Below are 22,759 nucleotides of genomic sequence, written 5' to 3'. Positions count from 1 at the left end.
TGACACCTAACACAAGTCGATCCTAAAACCTCACTATTTACTTGTGCAAGATGCCATCCAGCGATCTTCATGTTTCAGTAACAGCATCCTTGTTTTTGAGTATATAAGTTGACACTATAAGTAGATAAAACAAACATAGTTCATAGTAGCTAGTCACAGTGGTAAAATGAATGGTGTTTGATGCTTTTAGGTATAAGCAGATCAAACCAGTGCTGTGCTTTAAGGGTTAACCAATTATAGCTAGGCCAGTAAACTATATTTCCTGGCATCACCGGACAACCACATTGACATAGATATATGGGCTAACTACTCTCTCAGTTCAAGCTATATAATCAGTAATTCATATGACTTGATAAAAATGGTATAAATGTTGTCTTCAGTTTGGAATAGGAATCTTTATTCTTGTTCTCAAATCCTTGTAGGAACTGATCAACTTTTTATTTTTTCTAAATCGTATTTGTTAGATTTTGCCCAAGCCAGGAGAGGTGGGCCGGCAGCACCAAAGCCACCCTGAGGAGACAGAGGAGGAGCTAAGGGAGCAGCAGGACTCTACCCAGGTGGAAGGACTACCTCTGAGTGTCATCATCAAGCAGGAGCCCCCGGATCCCCAAGAGGAGGAGGAAGCACAAAATGAACAAGAGTTTCTCTTTAGAAAGGTAACAGAGATATTAGCTTTCTTTAATAATTTTAGACATATTTAGTTTGCAACTGACTTTTCATGAACACTGTTGTTATAATGTAACACATGCATTTAAAACCCCTGACATCAGTCCAAAAGTATAACTATGTATTTCTCTATTTGGGCTGTGATTACATGCTGGTTTATCAAACATGGCAGTGATGGGAGTCACGTGACGCGATGAAGGTGAAAGCTGCGTAGCGGGGAGCTCCGTGACGCGTCATTATTTTTATCCTTTTGAAACTATCCGAAAACTGTCAGAAGTAATTTTTTTTTGCACACAACAGTGAATTATAATTTAAAGATGTCAAAACAACCGAAGATTAATACATTTGGTGAATGTAAGAGGCAATTACGCTCGCAAGGCCCCGAAGCAAAGACTAATCAAGATGGCGAGAGCGAATATGAGGATGAACAGACCGATATGGCCCAGGATATCGCTAAAATATATGAGACTCTGAAACAAATGGCGAGTGCACTTGAAGGTTTGGCAGAGGTTAAAAAGACTACTGTTTCGGTTGAGGGAAAATTATCAGCTCTAATAACCAGGATAACGGACGTGGAAAAAAGACTGGAATTTCTTGAAGATGCAAACCGCGAGATAAATGATCAGGCCGCAATTAACCCACCAGCAGCTAGATCAGAATTAGAAGCTCTCCGCGAGAAACTTAAGGACTATGAAAACCGCAGCAGACGCAATAACATTCGGTTGGTTGGGTTTCCTGAAGGAATTGAAAAAGGAAATACTACGCAGTTTTTACAAGAAACGATACCGAAAATGTTGTGCATTGACACTAATGAGCGGCAGTTGGAAATCGAGCGCGCACGTAGAGCCCCAATACCACGTCCAAATCCAGGTGAGAGACCGCGTACCATCCTGGCCCGTTTTCTGAGATCGGGGGACAGAGACTACATCTTACGGCTCGCAAGAGAGAAAGGCGAGCTGTACTGGAATGATAAACGCATCATGATTTTCCCTGATTTCGCAAGAGACACACAACTGAAGCGAGACCAATTTAAAGAGTGCAAGAAATTGCTCAAAGAGCGAAAGATCCAATTCGCCATGATGTATCCGGCGGTTCTGAGGATTCAAGTTGCCGGTGGATATAAACGTTTCAATAATCCCAAAGACGCTTTGGACTATTTCCGCAAAATGAACAAATAATTATGGATAAGTATGCATGTAAACTAGAACCAGATCGGGGGAGTTGTTTGTGTAAAGAAATTCTCTGCTCTCGATGTTAGAATTTTGTACTAAAAGCTTATCAGGAAGTATTCGGGAAATGCGGATAGGTTTACTGTTGTAAACTTCAGTGGAATGTCTATTTTTGTTCTGACAAAAAGTTTATAAGTAATGGCGACGTCGGAGTGGCTCTTCGTGGGGCGATCCGCAGTCGGTGTTTCATGGACCCTGTAGATGGTTTTTGTTCGGTTTTGATGCGCGTTGCGCATGTACACGATGTCATATTATCTTTTTGCGTTTGTGTTTTTGTTTACTTTAAACTCGACTGATTGTGCCGTTCCTCACGTGGCTCTGTTGATAGATTTGCAGATACTATGTAATGGCTATGGTAACAGCTAAATCTGGTAGAATCTCCTTCACTACATGGAATGTTAAGGGTTTAGGACATCCAATAAAAAGGAAAAAAATATTATCTTACCTAAAACCCAAAAAATATGATGTGATCTTTTTACAAGAAACACATTTATCAATGCAAGAGTCTAAAAAATTATGCAATGATTGGGTGGGTCAAGTATATAGTAGTGTGGGAAATAGTAAAAGCAAAGGGGTGATAATTTTGATTAATAAAAACTTACAGTTTAAACATTTGAAAGTGGTTAAGGATGAAAATGGCAGAATGATTCTATTATTGGCAGAAGTACAGGGACAACAAATGATATTGGCAAATATATATGCACCAAACATAGACAATCCCGACTTTTTTTCGGATTTGGAGCATAAGATACTTAGTTTGGGAAACTATCCAGTAATATTGGGAGGAGACTTCAATTTAGTTATGGATCCAGTGTTAGACCGCAGTGAACTGAGGGGGCTAAAAACATCTAGAGCTCTATTAACAATGAGAGATATGTGTGCTACGCTAGGCCTGGTTGACATATGGCGAATTCAAAACCCGGTAGGCAGGGATTATACATTCTTCTCAGCAGTTCATGGAACATACTCAAGAATCGATATGTTTTTGGTATCTAAACTTCTTCTCCCCTCCATATTGAATTGCTCAATTGGAAATATTATAATCTCTGATCATGCGAATGTTGACCTTAATATAAAGCCTTATATCAAAAGAAAGCGATCATTTAGGTTTATACTTAACTCTTCCTTATTCCAGGATGAAAAATTTAGGGAAAACTTAAGAACACATATAAGGACATTCATTGAGATCAATGTTCCATCAAAGCCATCGGATGGGGTGGTATGGGAAACACTTAAGGCAGTAATTAGGGGCTATGTCATCCAACATGCATCATATAAGAAAAAAACTGAGAGAGACAAAACTGTACAATTAGAAAAAGAAATAAAAGCCTTAGAAACAAAAGCAAAAACTAATGTATCATTACCTGAAAGGAGAATGCTGACCCAATTGAAGTATAAATACAATAATATATTGTCTCAAAAGGCAGAATTTGGGTTGTTCCGATTAAGACAGAAATATTTTGAGTCAGGTGACAAAGCAGGGAAACTACTTGCTAGTTATATAAAAGAAAGAGAATCAACAGCTATTATTCCTGCTATACAGGACTCTTCTGGTATCCTCCAAGTGGAACCATTAGAAATTAACAAGGCTTTTAGAGAGTTTTATGAAAGGCTATATACGTCAGAAACAAATATTCAGGTTGAGGAAATCCGTGCATATTTGGAGGATTTGAAATTACCCAAATTAACAGAAGAGCAAAAAAATTTAATAGATTCCCCTATTACGGGTGAGGAGATTGCAAGTGTAATACGCAAATTACCCACTGGCAAAACACCAGGTCCGGACGGGCTTACAGCAGAACTGTTTAAATGCTATGTTGATGAATTCACTCCACCACTACACAATATGTTCAATGAGGCGTATGAGGTGGGGCGGTTACCTCCTACTCTCTCACAGGCACTAATTACACTAATCTTGAAAAAAGGTAAAGATCCTTGTGATTGCAAAAATTATCGTCCAATCTCATTAATGCCATTAGATATTAAGATTTTGTCAAAAGTGTTTGCAAATAGACTTGAGGAGGTAATCCCCTCTGTAGTACACAATGATCAGGTGGGATTTATTCGTAACCGAAGCTCATTGGATAATATAAGACGTCTTATTAATATTATGTGGGCGGTATCCAATAATAATTCTCCTACTGCAGCCATATCGTTAGACGCAGAAAAAGCATTTGACCGGGTTGAATGGGAGTACCTATTTATTACCCTTGAGACTTTCGCATTTGGCAAAACTTTTGTTAACTGGATTAAACTGTTATATAATTCATCAGAAGCAGCAGTGTGGACAAATGGTATTAGCTCAGAATATTTCAAACTTGGTAGAGGAACTCGCCAGGGCTCACCGCTCTCACCATTATTGATTTGTCTAGCTTTGGAACCCTTGGCTATAGCAATACGCAAGGACCAAAATTTTCCAGGAGTTATGTTAGGAGGTGGAATACATAAGTTAATGCTATATGCAGATGATATTTTGTTATTTGTTACTGAACCTGAGAAATCGGTCCCGGCGGTTCTTAATAATATTGACTCTTTCTCTAAAGTATCTGGTTTCAAGATAAACTGGGCAAAATCAGAAGCTCTCGCATTAACACAATATTGTCCTGCTTCACTTTTTCAGGCAGGAAATTTTCAATGGCCAAAACAGGGGATACGTTACTTAGGTATATTGTTCCCCCCGCATATTAAAGATATTGTTAAAGAAAATCTAGATCCCCTATTGAAAAATATTGCATCTGACACAAGCAGATGGTCAACTTTAAATCTATCCTTAACAGGCAAGGTTAACACACTTAAAATGAATAGTGTTCCTAAGATTAATTACTTATTACAAGCTTTACCATTGGAATTCCCATTAAAATATTTCAAACAATTTGACACAATATGCAAAACATTTATTTGGAATGGAAAAAGACCCCGTTTGCATTTGGGGAAATTACAGCAACTGGTTGGAGATGGGGGACTTGGGCTTCCAAAACTTCTATATTATTATTATGCTTTTGGTCTGCGGCATTTAGCCCACTGGTCACTACCTCCTGAAAGAGCTCCACCATGGTATGGTATTGAACAGTCAGTGGTGGCTCCACTGCCTCTCCTTCACTGTCTATCTGTTAGACTACCTGAACAGGGTAGATCACACCCCATTCTTGTGAATATGCAACAGATTTGGAAAAGGGTGAGTCATATAGTCAAAAACAACCCATATCTAAATCTGTCATCCAGTATATGGCTAAACCCTAAGCTGTGTATTGGCAAAAAACCTTTCTTATGGAAAGAGCGGGTACAGAAAGGGATCTTAACATTAGCAGACGTCTATGAACAAGGAAATCTGAAATCATTTGACCAGTTAGTACAACAGTTTGATTTATCTAAATCACAGTTATGGAGATATTTTCAGCTACGACATATGTTCAAAGAAATTTTTAAGTTGGGTGCTATAGAGCCACTACCTGCAGATTGGTTGTCTCAGATTTTAAATGTATACGGTAAGGGTCATGAAGCATCCAAATATTATCTAATTTTGATAAATCAATCAAGGGCAGGATATATGCAGGCCCTCAGGGTAATATGGGCTCGGGATCTAAATACAGATATTAGTGAAGACGAGTGGGTCAAAATATGTCGGAATTTGAAAAAACAGTCAAGGGACCTGATGCAATTTAAAATTTTACATAGATTTTACTGGACACCACAAAGACTTAAAAAACTTGGGTTAAAACAAACAGCAGAATGTTGGAAATGTCAAGGGGAGGAAGGTACACTGATTCATGCCCTGTGGGAATGCCCTAAAGTTCAAGACTTCTGGCTGAAAATTCATGAATACTTGGTCAAGATTATGAGAATACAATTTCCCTTTTGCTCAAGACTTTATGTGCTTGGGGATCCTACAGTTTTGATACAGTGGCCAGAATCTCTGGCCAACTGGATCCATACGTGTATTATGATTGGAAGACAAATAATTCTTAGGAAATGGAAATTACCAGGTATCCCATCTACATATGAATGGCAAAATGAACTGGCAAAAGTGGCAGCTTATGAGAGAATGTCATTCAGGCTCTGGCAGAGGATGGACGGATTTACTAAAAAATGGGGAAGATATTTAAGTTATTTAGAAGAAGAGGAAGAGATAGAATCAGATAATTAAATGTATGTAGTGGGGAGTTATTCATTTTATTGTATTTCAACCTATGAGGAACGGCATTAAAAATGTTAAGGTTTTTCTAAAATCGTACGTTTAATTTTTATTTATTATTTTTTTTTTTTTTGTGAGTTTATGAGGATACCTGCTGTATTACTGTGTTTTTCGTTTGATTTTTTTATTTTATTTTTATTTTTTTTCACTCTTCGGTATATATGTCATGTATCTGCAGAAGTATTTGCTTTGTTTTATATTGTGAAACGGAGAGAAGAAAATCAATAAAGTATAAATCTTAAAAAAAACATGGCAGTGATGATCAAACGTGATCTTGCGTATCTTTTCTGTGTCCTACAAAAAAGAATTTTGGGGACCTTTTAATGTTTTTAAGGAGATACTTTTATTATTTCTATACATTTTTAAATTTGTTAAAGCTATTTTAATCTAATTAAGCATGCTGATACCATAACATGTGAATAACTTATTTTAATAATGCATATCAAATGCTCTCATCATTACAGAGACTCTGTTCCAAACCTCACAATACTTAATACATAGTATACTACTTGTAGTACTTAACATTGTTGATAATTGATTGATTTTGCATATATAGTACAGTATTTTGCCACTAATGCTTTCAGCCAAGCAGTGTTAAAAGAACCACCCACATTATTAGCACCATTTACACATCTTTATAAACTGACCACTGCAGTGTGCAGTACATTTGGGTAATTTTGGTTGGAGCTGCTATGCAGCCACTGTTGGGTCCTTGAGCAAGGCCCCTAACCCTGTCTGCTCCAGGGGCGCCGTACGATGGCTGACCTCTGCGCTCTGACCCCAGCTTCCAAACAAGCTGGAATATGCAAAGAAAGAATTTCATTGTACTGTACACCTGTATATGTATATATGACAAATAAAGTATATCTTCTATCTTCGTCTTCTTCTATTAAACTTTACAATTAACCTTAATGTGCAAAGTTTCCATAATCTGAATTAAAATCTCAGTGGGCCACTCAAAAAAAGTGTAATTTTGTGTGTCGTGTTTTTGTATTATATGGTTTGGTTATAAGTTACTGCCCATGTTGTTTTTTGAATTCAACACTGAAGACTTTGCTGTGCAACCTGTTTTGCAAACATGCAGCAATTAAAACTTATGTGTAATGTGTTTATTTACTATAAAACCTGTAATCATAAATTTTATTTTTATTAATTATTTTATTTTGGTCAGGGTTGCAAAGGTTCCGGTTCCAATGAATTACACCAGGCACAAAGCAGAAATACCCTGGACCATCACAGGGCTTTGGCAATCCCCCCTATAGACATAACCAGTCATGTCTGTGTAAATGCCTGGTTGGTTGATAGCACTGTTAAGAATTAAACCCATATCTCAACAGTGGTGAGCAAGCATAATATTCCATTGCACCACCCAAGAGACAATGCATCAATGCTCAAGCATTCTTCATTTCAGGGATACAGAGGAATTTCTGGAAAATGATTATGAAGTTTGTTACAGCTGAAGATATAGATGACATGTTTGTGATTTAAGCATGTCTGTTTTCTCTTTGTGTGAACAGCAAGCCCTTCTACTGGAGCAGCAGAGGATTAATCAGCTGAGGAACTACCAGGCCTCCATGGAGGCTGCTGGCATGTCAGTTACCTTTCCAGGACACCGCCCTCTCTCCAGGGCCCAATCGTCTCCAGCATCATCCTCCTTTATTACCGTACAGGAGCCGCTGTCCAAACCTTGCTTTACTACAGGTCAGCTTTGAAAAGAATAATTGCACTATTCACTCCTTTCCTCTTCTATTTCTTGTTATATTTCTCTAGCTTTATCCCACATGACTTGTCACATTCCACAAATTCATCATCAAGTAATCTGTTGCATCTCCCACAATATGACTTTTATTGCAGGTCTTGTATATGACTCACTGATGCAGAAGCACCAGTGTATGTGTGGCAATACTAGCACACACCCCGAGCATGCAGGCCGGATTCAAAGCATCTGGTCGCGACTGCAGGAGACAGGCTTACGAGGGCAGTGTGAGGTATTCTTTCTGCCATACCACACAAATTTTATAACACAAAAAGTACATCCTTCTACTGAACAAAGATTGGTTCTACAATAGTAGATTACACATACAATAATCAACTTTGATACGATTCATTGTAAGTGAAATTTCTGTTTTATATCACTTGCTGAAATCAGTCAAAATTCTAAACTGGCTATGCAGCAAAATTCATGTCTTCCCTTGTTTGTGTAGGGTAATGCGGTGTCCTTTCACGCTCAAAAACATGCACAATGTGGACTGGCCTCTCTAATGCAGCTAGATGTTTTTCTACATTGACTTTGATTTTGTTGACAGTATAAACTCAAGATAGTTCATGTCTTGTCTGGTAAACTATATTTCATTTGTTAATATACAACTATTCCTTCATTTCAGGTCTTCAACACATTTCAAAAAAGTTGGGACAGGGCAATTTAGGGATAGTAATGAGTTAGTGAAAACTAAATAATAATCCACAAAGTTGAATCAGTTCATCTGGACACAAGTTTGTTGTAGAGATACGTTTCGTCACTCAATCCGAATGACTTCTTCAGTCTGAGCTGGTGGTGAATAACCCCAACCTTATATGCAGCCGATTTGCATAACGACCGATCACCGCTCATTGCATAACAATGGAACTGGTGATCAGGTCCATATGCAAATCACAATGAGCATTAATTACAATGGTCATGTGTGTCTTTTACATATGATTGGGGTATAGCTCCTATTACGGCGTTGTAAGATGGTGAAAGATGTACTCTCAGGCCCCCTCCCCGGTTCAGGGATGGTCGTTCCCTCTTCACATAGATGGCCTCTTTGACTCCCCGTTCAAACCAGCGTTCCTCCTTGTCAAGGATCTGCACATCTTCATCATTAAATGAGTGGCCACTGGCTTGCAGGTGGGTGTAAACCACGGAGTCCTGGCCAGAAGAGGTTGATCTTCTTTGTTGGGCCGTCCGTTTCGCCAGTGGCTGTTTAGTTTCCCAGATGTACAGTTCCTGGCAATCCTCCCTGCACCTAACAGCATACACTACGTTACTCTGTTTGTGTCAAGGAACCCGGTCCTTAGGGTGAACAAATTTCTGGCGTAGCGTGTTCTGGGGTTTGAAAGCAACTGAAACACGGTGTTTGGAGAATATCCATCTCAATTGTTCCGATACTCACGATACGATATGGAATCACCACTGGTTTGCGCTTAGACCGCGGTTGTCCTTCTCCTTCCTTCGATCCACTGGAGCCATGTTTGGGCATTTTTCCCGCTTTTACGAATGCCCAGTTGGGGTAACCACATTCACCCAGGGCCTTCTTGACATGAGATTTCTCTCTATCCTTGGCCAAAGTGTCTGTGGGGATACCCGGTGGTGCAGCGTCCTGATGACTCCTAGTTTGTGCTCCAATGAATGATGGGAGTCAAACCTTAAGTACTGGTCCGTGTGTGTTGGTTTGCGGTACACATTTACTTTCAAACGTCCCCCATCTTGAATAGCAATTTCACAGTCTAAGAAGGCTAAACTGTTGTTGCTTGCATCCTCCCTTGTGAACTTGATGTGTTTGTCCACTGAGTTGATGTGGTCCGTGAAATGTGGTACTTCCTCTGATTTTATTTTAATCCAGGTGTCGTCCACATATCTGAAACAATGACTCGGTGGTGTCCCTGAGTAGGACCTTAGTGCCTTCTTTTCCACTTCCTCCATGTACAGGTTTGCAACAATAGGTGAGACTGGGGACCCCATAAGCACACCCATGTTTTTGTTTGTAGAACTGTCCTCTGTACGAGAAGTAGGTGGACTGAAGACACAGTTCTAGGAGTGCGCACACCTGGTCCGCGGTAAGGGTGGTCCTCTTGCTCAGGGTGGGGTCACCTTGTAATTTCCTACGGACCACCTCCACTGCCTCAGCAACTGGAATGCACGTGAAAAGGGATGTATCATACGAGACCATTGTTTCCTCTGTCTCCATGATGACGCCCTTCACCTTGTCCACAAAATCCATGGTGTTCTGAATGTGGTGTTCCGTGCTACCTACCAACGGGTTGAGAATCGATGCTAGAAACGTAGAAATGTTATAAGTCACAGAGTTAATCATACAAACAATGGGTCGTAAAGGTACATCCTGTTTGTGTATCTTAGGTAACCCATACAGACTAGGTGTAGCCTCCCCTGGATATAATTTGTAGTACAAAGCCCTGTCAATAGCATTGTTCTGTTCTAAAACTTTCAGACAATCTATCACCTTTTTGTTGTAGCTACTACCTGGATCTTGTTTTAGCAGCTCATAAGTGTTAGTGTCACTAAGTAACAACATCACTTTCTCATGATAGTCTATCTGGTTTAACAGAACAGTACATCTACCCTTGTCAGCAGGAAGTATGATGATGTTATTGTCCTTACTAAGTGTAGTAAGTGCATACCTCTCGTCTCTGCTGATGTTGGATGGCGGTGGCTTTGCATAAATAATAATGTGATTTCAAACAGCTGATGTCAACTGGTGATTATAATCATGATTTGGTACAAAAGCAGTGTCACTACAGGGCTGAGTCTTTGAGTCGCAAAGGTGGGCAGAGGATCTCCAGTTTGTCAACAAATGCAGGAGAAAATTATTGAAATGTTTAAAAATTATGTTTCTTGAAAGGGATTGAAAAGGATTTGCATATTTCTTCCTCTACAGTGCATAATCCTGCACACATTACAAAGGTGGGTCTGCAAAAGAAGAGGGTACAAATATTGGACTGGCCTGCCTGCAGTCTTGACCTGTGCTAAGTAGAGAATGTATGAAAAACTTGAAATGAAAAATGACAACCCTGTACTGTTGCACAACTTCAGATATGTTTACAGAAAGAATGGGATCAAATAACAGCTGAAACATTATGTCGCTTGTTATCCTCAGTGCCAAAACATCGTTTAAGTTTTGTGAAATTTATATTTATATTTATATATATACAGTGTATCACAAAAGTGAGTACACCCCTCACATTTCTGCAAATATTTTATTATATCTTTTCATGGGACAACACTATAGAAATAAAACTTGGATATAACCAGCACTGCCTTAACCCTCCTGGGCATGGAATTCACCAGAGCTGCACAGGTTGCTACTGGAATCCTCTTCCACTCCTCCATGATGACATCACGGAGCTGGTGGATGTTAGACACCTTGAACTTCTCCACCTTCCACTTGAGGATGCGCTACAGGTGCTCAATTGGGTTTAGTCCATCACCTTTACCTTCAGCTTCCTCAGCAAGGCAGTTGTCATCTTGGAGATTGTTTGGGGTCGTTATCCTGTTGGAAAACTGCCATGAGGCCCAGTTTTCGAAGGGAGGGGATCATGCTCTGTTTCAGAATGTCACAGTACATGTTGGAATTCATGTTTCCCTCAATGAACTGCAGCTCCCCAGTGCCAGCAACACTCATGCAGCCCAAGACCATGATGCTACCACCACCATGCTTGACTGTAGGCAAGATACAGTTGTCTTGGTACTTCTCACCAGGGCGCCGCCACACATGCTGGACACCATCTGAGCCAAACAAGTTTATCTTGGTCTCGTCAGACCACAGGGCATTCCAGTAATCCATGTTCTTGGACTGCTTGTCTTCAGCAAACTGTTTGCGGGCTTTCTTGTGCGTCAGCTTCCTTCTGGGATGACGACCATGCAGACCGAGTTGATGCAGTGTGCGGCGTATGGTCTGAGCACTGACAGGCTGACCTCCCACGTCTTCAACCTCTGCAGCAATGCTGGCAGCACTCATGTGTCTATTTTTTAAAGCCAACCTCTGGATATGACGCCGAACACGTGGACTCAACTTCTTTGGTCGACCCTGGCGAAGCCTGTTCCGAGTGGAACCTGTCCTGGAAAACCGCTGTATGACCTTGGCCACCATGCTGTAGCTCAGTTTCAGGGTGTTAGCAATCTTCTTATAGCCCAGGCCATCTTTGTGGAGAGCAACAATTCTATTTCTCACATCCTCAGAGAGTTCTTTGCCATGAGGTGCCATGTTGAATATCCAGTGGCCAGTATGAGAGAATTGTACCCAAAACACCAAATTTAACAGCCCTGCTCCCCATTTACACCTGGGACCTTGACACATGACACCAGGGAGGGACAACGACACATTTGGGCACAATTTGGACATGTTCACTGTGGGGTGTACTCACTTATGTTGCCAGCTATTTAGACATTAATGGCTGTGTGTTGAGTTATTTTCAGAAGACATTAAATCTACTGACTACTCTAAGTTATATCCAAGTTTCATGTCTATAGTGTTGTCCCATGAAAAGATATAATGAAATATTTGCAGAAATGTGAGGGGTGTACTCACTTTTGTGATACACTGTATATATATACAGTATATATATATATATATATATATATATATACACATACATACACGTACATACAGACGATTTTGACAACCTTTCTAATTACTACATTGCTGTGTTTTAGCCACAACAGTTGCTAACAGGTGGGATGAATTTATTATACATGTAATGTATATGTATAAAGATTTGCAGCAAGAGTTATGTAAGGCAAAGCAAGGGCTATAAAGACATTAAGAAAAGTTTGGTTTAAAAAGACCCCAGTGGCCTGCACAGAGCCCTGAACTTAGCTGTTATAGCTAAAAAGATCAGACAGAAGTCACTCAATTTTTAATATCATTTGTTTCTGAAATTCGATGTCCAACAAGCTTATGGTTAGGTGTCCAAATACTTTTGGCCATATAATAGCAGTTCATATGATAGCAGTCTGATAGGCTGTTACCTGCTGCTGACTGTGTTATATTGCAATAAATACATCACACATCCAGCCAGTAGGTATCAGTGTAGTGCTTCTAGAAAGTGAACAATCTAATAACAGGACTTGGTGCTCCATTAATTTTTGGCTGGTTTACATAGACTTCTTGCCCTTGCAAGTTTGTCTGGTACAATACCCTATCTGGTATAATACACCACTAGTCTTATATATGATATGACTGTTTTTAGTTTGGACTATTAATAGGTGTTTCATTATATGAATGTACTGTTCATTGGAAATGACAATATTCATGTTTGTATGTACATTTAATATAATAATCACTGGCTCCTCTTTCATTCAGTGTATTCGAGGAAGGAAGGCCACTTTAGAGGAGCTACAGACAGTGCACTCTGAGGCTCATGTCATGCTGTATGGCACCAACCCGCTATGCCAAAAACTAGACAGTAAGCTATTTACTATACTTACATAACACTTGAACATAACTTATCATCATATTGCTTGGTATTAAAATGTACTTGTTGTTCTTACTCTTGTAAAGGCTCTGTGATGTCCATGTTTGTCAGATTGCCTTGTGGTGGTATTGGGGTAAGTGGAAATCGTGTGCATGCATATGTGTGTGCTTTTATATGGACAGCATGTAAATACAGTTTTATTAGCAACCATGTTTGTCTGTAATTTTGTTCCTTTCATTTTTAATTTATTTGTCACATGCACGACACTACACCCACACTGGCCATACTGGTTTGCAGTCTAGCAGCTGTGTGAAACAGCTGACCACATATTTTAATACTTTACATGTATGCTGTATATGGAGCTTTAACATGCTATGCTCATCATAGGGCTGGCTCGATACTGCAAATTGAGTATCTGCCAATACCAATCCGATACCGTCATTTCTCCTCTCAAACAACTAAGCAGTAATAATACATGTCTCAATGCACCATGGTTAAACTAGCTATATAAATAACAATGCTCAGACTGTGAAACAAATATTCTAAAGGAATAAATACAGAACCTACAACACCACAGTTATGCAAAACTTCTGTTTTTATTTTAACTTTTACACACAGAACATTTAGCAGCATTTTTGGTTTCACTTACGTTCAAGCAATCAAACACGATGGACCAATTAGAATTGACGCAGTGTTTGGTTGAGATTTTCTGTTAAAGTTCTGTCAAGTTTTTAGATTATTAAAAACCAAAGCGCGCTTATTAAAAAACCCTGCTGGATTTTGACAAGGAAAACGGGAAACGGTGTAGTTGTTTTATTTCATAACACTAATGGATTTATCGTTGAGGATGTGAGAGATTCTTTATCTCAGGTGAGCGATGTATCATTTATAAAACGATTTTTATTGTGTTTAAACAGTGTTTTTAGATTTGGCAAAAGTAGAAGATTTTTTGAAATGCTAAAAGTTTAAGTAGATCAGTGTGTTTTAATTTAATTTTCTTGCAGATGAGTTGTAGATCAGTGGCACATGTTAATGATGCCATCAAGTTGCAAGCTGGCAATAAACTGCACTGTTGGAACGTATCTTTGTGTGTTATTTGCTTTACACACAAACAATGGCCTTATTTACATTAAGTGTTATTTACATTAAGCAACAGTATCGGATTACATGTTTTTTTTCCTTCCTATATCCAATCCTGTGATTTGGGCCAATATCACGGATCGGTGCCAGTTCTAATACATATGATGAAATTTTGCTGATTTAAATATTTACTACCTTAATGCTACGGCTGAGCTTGTTTCTGCGAGCACTTTTTATTGAAGTTTGTGGGTCAATATCAGTTCCAGCTAGTCATAAATTGTAAGTGGTACTTGCTTTTGATGTAGATGAGAGCAAAAAATGTTGCTTCACAGAGCAAAAGTACAAATGCTAAGTTTGCTAGTTTAGGATACTCTGCTTTGACTGACAGCCAAAAGATGTAGATTATTAACAGTATTGTAATGGATGGCCTCGCTAGTGGAGTCCTCAGCTGATCAATGCAGTGTTACCTTTCCTAATTCCCGCTTTCTGTCAGTAGTCAGAAGAGTCAGGGGAGCTAACTTTTAGTTCCACGCCCAGAACAAGCCTGACTTGGCTGTCGCTCTGTGGTAATACTCAGTTTAATTGAGCCTCTGACCTGTAAGGAAAGCGAGTCACACAAAATGTTCTGTAGTAGCTGGTGTTTATTTGAAATCACAGAATTTATTAATAAGAGTGAAAACAGAGAGCTGACTGAGGAGAGAAACTCAGAATGTACATTTACATTTACATTTTCGGCATTTGGCAGACGCTCTTATCCAGAGCGACTTACAGTAGTGCTTCCATAGTAAACATTTCATTACTCTAGGAAAAGTGTGTTAGTAAGTACAAATTAGCTTAAGTGCTTAGTAAAAAGGTGGGTTTTTAATAATTTTTTAAAGATAGCAAAAGACTCCGATGTTCGGACAGACAGAGGAAGTTCGTTCCACCATTTGGGTGCCAGTACAGAGAAGAGCCTTGATGCTTGTCTTCCTCTAGTCCTGGGTGGAGGATCAAGTCGAGCAAGACTAGTGGCTCGGAGGTTGCGTGGTACAGATCGTGGTTTTATAAGACCATGAAGGTAGCTTGGGGCTGGTCCATTTTTGGCTTTGTAGGCGAGCATCAGAGTTTTAAACTGAATGCGTGCAGCTACAGGAAGCCAGTGAAGAGAACGCAGCAGTGGGGTGATGTGGCAGTGTTTAGGTTGGTTAAAAACCAGGCGAGCAGCTGCATTTTGAATGAGCTGCAAGGGTTTAGTAGTGGACATTGGAGCACCTGCCAGGAGGGAGTTGCAGTAGTCCAACCATGAGATTACAAGTGACTGAACCAGAATCTGAGTGGCTTCCATGGAGAGAAATGGTCGAATCTTCCTGATGTTGTAGAGAAGGAACCGGCACAATCTTGTCATGTTGGCTACGTTTGGAGAGAAGGTCAGCTGGTTATCCAGGACGACACCAAGGCTTCTTACCGTATCAGATGGTCTGATCTGGGAGTCATCAAGAGAGATGACTAGGTCCTGGGTTGGAGATTGATCTCCAGGAATGAGCAACAGCTCTGTCTTGCTGGGATTAAGTTTTAGATGATGAGCTGACATCCATTGTGAGATATCTCGCAGACATGCTGAAATGCGAGCTGAGACTTGTGTGTCTGAAGGAGGAAACGACAGAATGAGCTGAGTATCATCTGCATATGAGTGAAATGTACACACGCTTCGCTTCATACGAATCAACTCCTCACTCATCACAAAATTAGATCTCTTTATTTATGATACAAGACATTGTCAGTCTTTCCCTTTGTTGTGTATGTGTATCAGGTGGACAGTGACACTATCTGGAATGAGGTTCATTCCTCAAGTGCAGCACGTCTGGCTGTTGGCTCTGTGGTTGAACTTGTCTTTAAAGTGGCATCAGGGGAACTTAAGGTGATAAGAATGATTTTTTTTCCCAGACAGTGCTGTTTGTCTTATGTCACTCATAGCCAGAATTTTATTGTCCTCATCTTTGCAGAATGGCTTTGCAGTGGTGCGACCTCCTGGACATCATGCTGAAGAGAGCACTCCTATGTAAGTCTCATCCCATTTTTTTGTTTGCTTATACATCACATTGTCATTTTAAAGTTATTTTGTGGAAGACCCTGATTTTGTACTCTCTGTTTTATTACAGGGGGTTTTGTTACTTTAACTCAATTGCCATAGCAGCAAAACTTCTACAACAGCGACTTAATGTCAATAAAATACTGATTGTTGACTGGGTAAGCTTTTTCTTTCCCTGGGGTATTAACACTTGGTAATTGTAGAATAATTATAGTTTAAACATTAAAAACTATTTTTTGCCATGCTAGCTGCTTCTGGGGGAATTTACTACTAATGCTAGTTTTCTTCCCATTTCCCATTTTTTTGTGGTGTGTTTTTTTTTTTAGTCCCATAGTTTTAGAAATTGCTTTATAACTTTTATCAAACTGGTATATTCCAGTAATGTTTTTGTCCTGTATTCCTGAATTTCTTTGTTCATGGTATAATGTGCTTGTTAGGATCATTTAACCTTGTTCATATTTCTGAAATGTTTAGATTAAACAGGACCTTGTCATGTCTAGTCTAATTAAACCCAATTATCAATTAAATGTGGTTAATTGATTGTTCAAGTAACTAAGCGGAGAATTACTTTTTACACAGGCCAGTTAGTGTTGAATAACCTTTTTTCCCTTCGATAAATGAAATGAGGTTTTAAAACTGAGGTTGTCTGTGTCCTATATTACATTTTGATCAAAAATCTGTTTGCAAAAATAGATTAAATGTTTGGGAATTAGCATCTGAACTAGCCAGCGAGTGAAAGCTGTGTGAAAAAAAAGCACACACCATACCACATTAAGGACACAGATATAGCTCCACCTTGACTATGCCCATGCAGTAACAAGAACTAAGACACTGACTTGTACACCAGATGTGCTGCATACCTCTGGCTGCCCTCTTTGACTTACTAGTCTACAATAACACACATACTTCTTTTTTAAACAGTTTTACAGCATTATAGCACACCAAACTAGCCTGTCAGACAAAGGCTGTTGGGAGCCACAGCAGGTTTTCTGGTGACCGTGTTTAATGAAAGGAGACTGTTGCCTGCACAAGCTGGAAATATCAACACTCTGTGGTGAATGAGTTTTAGATAGGGTCTTTTTCTTTTGGGAAAACTGGAGCACCAACGAGTCTACCCATTAGCTAAAAAAATAGTACAAAACAGTTCCTTGTTTAGTATTCTATTAATAATAATAATTCTACATCAAATGTGCCTGGATTATACATTTACAGAGATAGAGCGTCAAAATGGAATTTTTGGAAGTGTTTCATAAATGTGTTTTGATAAAAATTTCCACACAGGATGTGCACCATGGCAATGGAACCCAGCAGGCTTTTTATGATGACCCCAGTGTTCTTTATATCTCTCTCCATCGGTACGATGATGGGAACTTCTTCCCAGGCAGTGGGGCTTCTGATGAGGTAATCAGCCTGATGAGGTAATCAAGTAATTAGGAACCTCAGCAGCAAGTAAGCAAATGTTTGTGGGGGCATTGTTTTTCTCACAGTTCTGCTAATCCACAGGTGGGGAGTGGACCAGGAGTGGGTTTTAATGTTAACATAGCTTTTACTGGTGGTTTGGATCCACCTATGGGTGATGCAGAATACCTATCTGCCTTCAGGTAAGATTTATGTTCTTTTATAGAATACACCTATCAGTAATATCCTGTGATATAATGCCTCATGAGAAAGTCTTGGATAACTGTACAGATTTGGTTTTATAAATACTGAATTGGTATCACACAGCTTTATATGCACAGTTTTTTTTATGTAAAACTGTCATAGTCCCTGATGTCATGCAGATTTCAGTTTTTCTCTTATAATAATTAAGAATAGAAATATTATTTTTAGTAAAACGCCTCATGTCTATTTCTGGACAAGTTTAGAGTAGTCTTTGGATGGTAGTCTATGCCATTCTATATCAGAATCCTCTGGAAGGTTGCCTTTCCAGTGCTTGTGGTGTCCACAATGCTAATTTAGTTTTAGTCTTCTGTTCTTATGTACACTGTATCTCATGACAAAACCATGGATATTAATATGGAGTTAGCCTTAAGTTTGCTGCTGTAACAGGCTTCACTCTTCTGGAAAGGCTTTCAAGAGTGTCTGTTGGAATTTGTGAGCATTTGGGAGGTCAGACACTGATGTTGGATGAGAAGGCTTGGCTTGCAATAGACAATCCATTTTATCCTAATAGTGTTCAGTTGGTGTTGTAGGTTGCTTAAGTTACTGGACTAGTAATGGAAAGGTCGCTGGTTTAAGCCCCACCACTGCCAGGTTACCACTGTAGGGTCCTTGAGCAAGGCCCTTAAACCTCAATTGCTTAGACAGTATACTGTCACAGTACTGTGGACACAGTCGAGTCACAGTATTATGACTTCCTACTTTCTATGGATCTTCCCCCACGCACCCTCTAGCAGCTGTGGGATGCACTGCAGTCAGCATGGCTCCAGATACCTGTGACAACCTACCAGGACCTTACTGAGTCACTCCCAGCCCGTCTAGCTGCTGGCCGTGCTGCACACGGCGGTTAATGTGGATATTAGCTGGTGGTCATAATAATGTGACTGTGTCACACACACACATATATTAAGAATTCATATGTAGTTTAAGAAAGAGACATATTACATTACTAACTTTTTTGGTAGGTATACAGTTTATGGTTTTAAACAACCATTTTCAATTTCCCAGAGCATGTTTTATCATTTTATTTTAAAGCAGCCACTGTTCTAATATTATCTTTTGGTTGGTTTTCTCTGCAGAATGGTACTGATGCCTATTGCGATTGAGTTTGCTCCAGACATTGTGCTGGTGTCTGCAGGTTTTGATGCTGTGGAAGGACACCAGCCTCCACTGGGAGGCTATAAGGTCACCTCCAAATGTAAGTATTTTACATTTTTTAGATCTTTTTTTCTTTTTTTATCATTTACTGCAATAGTATTTTTAAAATTACTTATTTCATCATAATTTGATTGTTGGTTCTCGCCATCCTTCCTCTTCATAAATTTATTTTTTATTCCTTCTTTAATTAATGCTGATTACTCTCAGATAACTCAGTTTTACAGTTTTTCCACAAATGTTTTAACACATTTCCAGAACAGGGGCTCAATTTCTCAAAACTCCAACAAAATAGCGGCACACATAGTGAAATTTTCATTATGCTGCCCAGGGACTGACAATGAAATGGTTGCCAACAATGTTTCTCCAACACCACCTGGTTCTCTGCAATGAATCTCGCCAATGAATATACAGTGGGGGAAATAAGTATTTGATCCCCTGCTGATTTTGTAAGTTTACCCCCTTACAAAGACTTGAACAGTCTATAATTTTTATGGAAGGTTTATTTTTACAGAGAGAGACAGAATATCAACAAAAAATCCAGAAAACAAACATTAAATAAAAGTTATAAATTAATTTGAATTTAATTAAGGGAAATAAGTATTTGATCCCCTACCAACCAGCAAGAATTCTGACCCCCACAGACCGGTTATGTGCCCATGAGGCACACAAATTAGTCCTGTCCCTGTATAAAAGACTCCTGTCACAGAATCAGTTTCTTCCGTTCAAATCTCTCGACCACCATGGGCAAGACCAAAGAGCTATCAAAGGACGTCAGGGACAAGATTGTAGACCTGCACAAGGCTGGAATGGGCTACAAGACCATCAGCAAGAAGCTTGGTGAGAAAGAGACCACTGTTGGTGCGATAATTCGAAAATGGAAGAAATACAAGATCCCAGTCAATCACCCTCACTCTGGAGCTCCATGCAAGATCTCACCTGGTGGGGTAAGAATGATTCTGAGAAAGGTGAGGTCAGTCCAGAATTACACTGGAGGGGCTTGTCAATGATCTCAAGGGAGCTGGGAGCAGAGAAATGCTGGATATGACCCCAAGAACACCATCCCCACCGGGCATTTCTTTGCCTCCAAACACGGCGAGTGGAGTTGATGCCAAAGAGCTCAATTTTGGTCTCATCTGACCATATCACATTCTCCCAAGCTTTCTCTGAATCATTCAGGTGTTCATTGGCAAACTTCAGACGGGCCTGTACATGAGCATTCTTGAGCAAAGGGACTTTGGAGGATCTCAATCCATTACGGCGAAGTGTGTTACTAATGGTTTTCTTGGTGACTGTGCTCCCAGCTCCCTTGAGATCATTGACAAGCTCCTCCCAAGTTTAAGCTCTTTCTAAAAAAGGGAGAATGACAAAAGGCCTATTTACAGAAACACTGAGGTAGTGTCATGTCTATACAGAAAACTGGAAGTACTGTTGTATTTACATGCACATATTGGTATTGTTGCTTTTTCACTCGGCCAGCGTTGCACTCAAATGGAATATAATAAACATGTTTCACCTTCAGCTGGTGTTGATTCAAGACACAGTCTATTGTGGACAGGCTTTGATTTTCTTTAGGGTGATAGCATTATTTTTCAAAATTATGTTGACTGGTGGTTCCTTTCTTGTCTGTGAAATTCCAGCATCTGCCACCTTTTGCTGGTTGTTTTTCTATTCTGTAAAAAGTATATACACATTTTACTGTACAAATACGTCAATGTAAGACAAAACATTAAACTCTAGGGTACATTTCTGTGAGCACTGTAAATATCTATAGAAACCATAAAGTTACAGTATATTGTAACTACTATAGTGAATACTGTAAGACTACTTAAGTGGTAACTTACCCATTCTCTTCTCTAAACGCCTGAATAACTGAGGCTACTGTAAAATGGCTTAAATTCAGCTAGAATTGCTGCCCAGCTTCAGTCATGGTTAGGCCACAATTGTCCACCAAAGTTGCACAAATGTCATTGGAAATATAGGCTTGCCTTTGCGTTCTTTCTTCTTCTTCTTGATGGCCTCTGTGGCCTGCTAGGACTCCACTTACTGTAAAATGATGCAATTTGTGTTCAGAGATTTAAAAATCTGTGATTCAGAATTATATTTGCATGAAAACAAATGGAATTGTGCTTTAAAGTTTAGCGATCTGGTAATACATTATCATTGACATTTACATTTGCAGCATTTAGCAGACACTTCCATCCAAAGCGACTTTAATTATGACAATTATGACTGAATAGAATTAGAGCAATTGAGGGTTAAGGGCCTTGCACAGGGGCCCAACAGTAGCAACCTGGCAGTGGCAGGCCTTGAACTGGCAACCTTTTAATTACTGGCATCGTTTAATTTTTGTGTGTATAAAATGGTGAAAAACTGTAATACTACAGTTAATAAAGTGCATTTTAAAAAGAGTTACATTGCTGTACAAATTGTATGACATCCTTATGTATAGATAAAAAATACTAAATGTGTAAATGGTGTACTGCTCATAATCCTGTTTTGTGCTGCAGGTTTTGGTTACCTAACGAAACAACTGATGGGGCTGGCCGGAGGTCGTGTAGTGCTGGCATTGGAAGGAGGTCATGACCTCAAAGCCATATGTGATGCCTCAGAGGCCTGTGTATCTTCTCTACTAGAGAAAGAGGTAAAAGCAAAAGACTAATGCTTGGCTTTTTCTATGCTGTTGCTGTGAAGATTCTACTGGAATATGTTACTTGCAATTTTTGTAGTACCTCATGTAAGTGTGTGATATAATCTCTGTCTGTTAAAGTTGGACCCACTTTCACAAAAGCTCCTGAAACAGAGACCCTGTGCAAATGCTGTGAGCTCTTTAGGAAAAGTTCTTGAAACCCAATGTAAGTGTTTTCTGCTTTGCATATTTACCTCTTATGTGATTATATATATTTATGCTTTTAAAAATAGAAGTGTTAATAGACTTTTTTTTATTAATTAACAAGTTCATGCTTTCACAGCAGCAATTATTCGACGTTCACTGTCAAACAGTTTTTGAAGAAACTCAGCAGGAAGGTTGTTCCAAACATCTTGTGGATGGATGGATGGATGGATAAATGGATGGATGGATGGATAGATAGATAGATACTTTTTTCTGTGAACGTAGGCTTGCTCAGATTCTTCTGTCTCTTCATGTAATACCACACAGACTCGATGATTTTGACATCAAGGCACTTTGGGGGCCATATCACTTCCAGGACTCCTTGTTCTTCTTTATGCTGAAGATAGTTCTTAATGACATTGGCTGTATGTTTGGGGTTGTTGTCCTGCTGCAGTATCTGCCTGTGTTTCTCAGCATTGAGCACACGATTATTCCTGATCAAATATTTAACTTAATTTGCTGAAATGCAGCCCCAAACTTGCAAGGAACCGCCACCACTCTTCATTTTTGCCTTCAGACACTCATTATTGTACCGCTCTCAAGCCGAAACTGCCTTCTGTTACAGCCAAATATTTCATCACTCCAGAGCACCTGCTGCCATTTGTCTGCACCCCAGTTCACAATTG

The 22,759-nt window shown here is 39.4% G+C and overlaps 1 protein-coding gene across 3 annotated transcripts in view; it reads left to right on the top strand.

Moving 5' to 3' along the window:
* The window catches only part of LOC134317001 (histone deacetylase 4-like), a 76,052-nt gene that overhangs the window by 40,224 nt on the left and 13,069 nt on the right, over window positions 1–22,759 (top strand). For 2 of the 3 annotated variants that reach the window (XM_062997633.1, XM_062997632.1), the window contains exons 11-23: window positions 465–656; window positions 7,605–7,788; window positions 7,942–8,075; window positions 13,167–13,269; window positions 13,365–13,411; window positions 16,148–16,255; window positions 16,341–16,396; window positions 16,497–16,584; window positions 17,708–17,827; window positions 17,930–18,027; window positions 19,165–19,283; window positions 21,751–21,884; window positions 22,011–22,095. In XM_062997633.1, coding sequence (XP_062853703.1) covers window positions 465–656; window positions 7,605–7,788; window positions 7,942–8,075; window positions 13,167–13,269; window positions 13,365–13,411; window positions 16,148–16,255; window positions 16,341–16,396; window positions 16,497–16,584; window positions 17,708–17,827; window positions 17,930–18,027; window positions 19,165–19,283; window positions 21,751–21,884; window positions 22,011–22,095 — 1,468 coding nt within the window. Of the gene's footprint in view, window positions 1–464; window positions 657–7,604; window positions 7,789–7,941; window positions 8,076–13,166; window positions 13,270–13,364; window positions 13,412–16,147; window positions 16,256–16,340; window positions 16,397–16,496; window positions 16,585–17,707; window positions 17,845–17,929; window positions 18,028–19,164; window positions 19,284–21,750; window positions 21,885–22,010; window positions 22,096–22,759 lie in introns of those variants that run through there. The other variant, XR_010013155.1, reaches the window with a different exon arrangement.

Source organism: Trichomycterus rosablanca, chromosome 6 (assembly GCF_030014385.1).
Source record: "Trichomycterus rosablanca isolate fTriRos1 chromosome 6, fTriRos1.hap1, whole genome shotgun sequence".
Classification (NCBI taxonomy): domain Eukaryota; kingdom Metazoa; phylum Chordata; class Actinopteri; order Siluriformes; family Trichomycteridae; genus Trichomycterus; species Trichomycterus rosablanca.
This window is presented reverse-complemented; position numbering and strand designations above follow the sequence as displayed.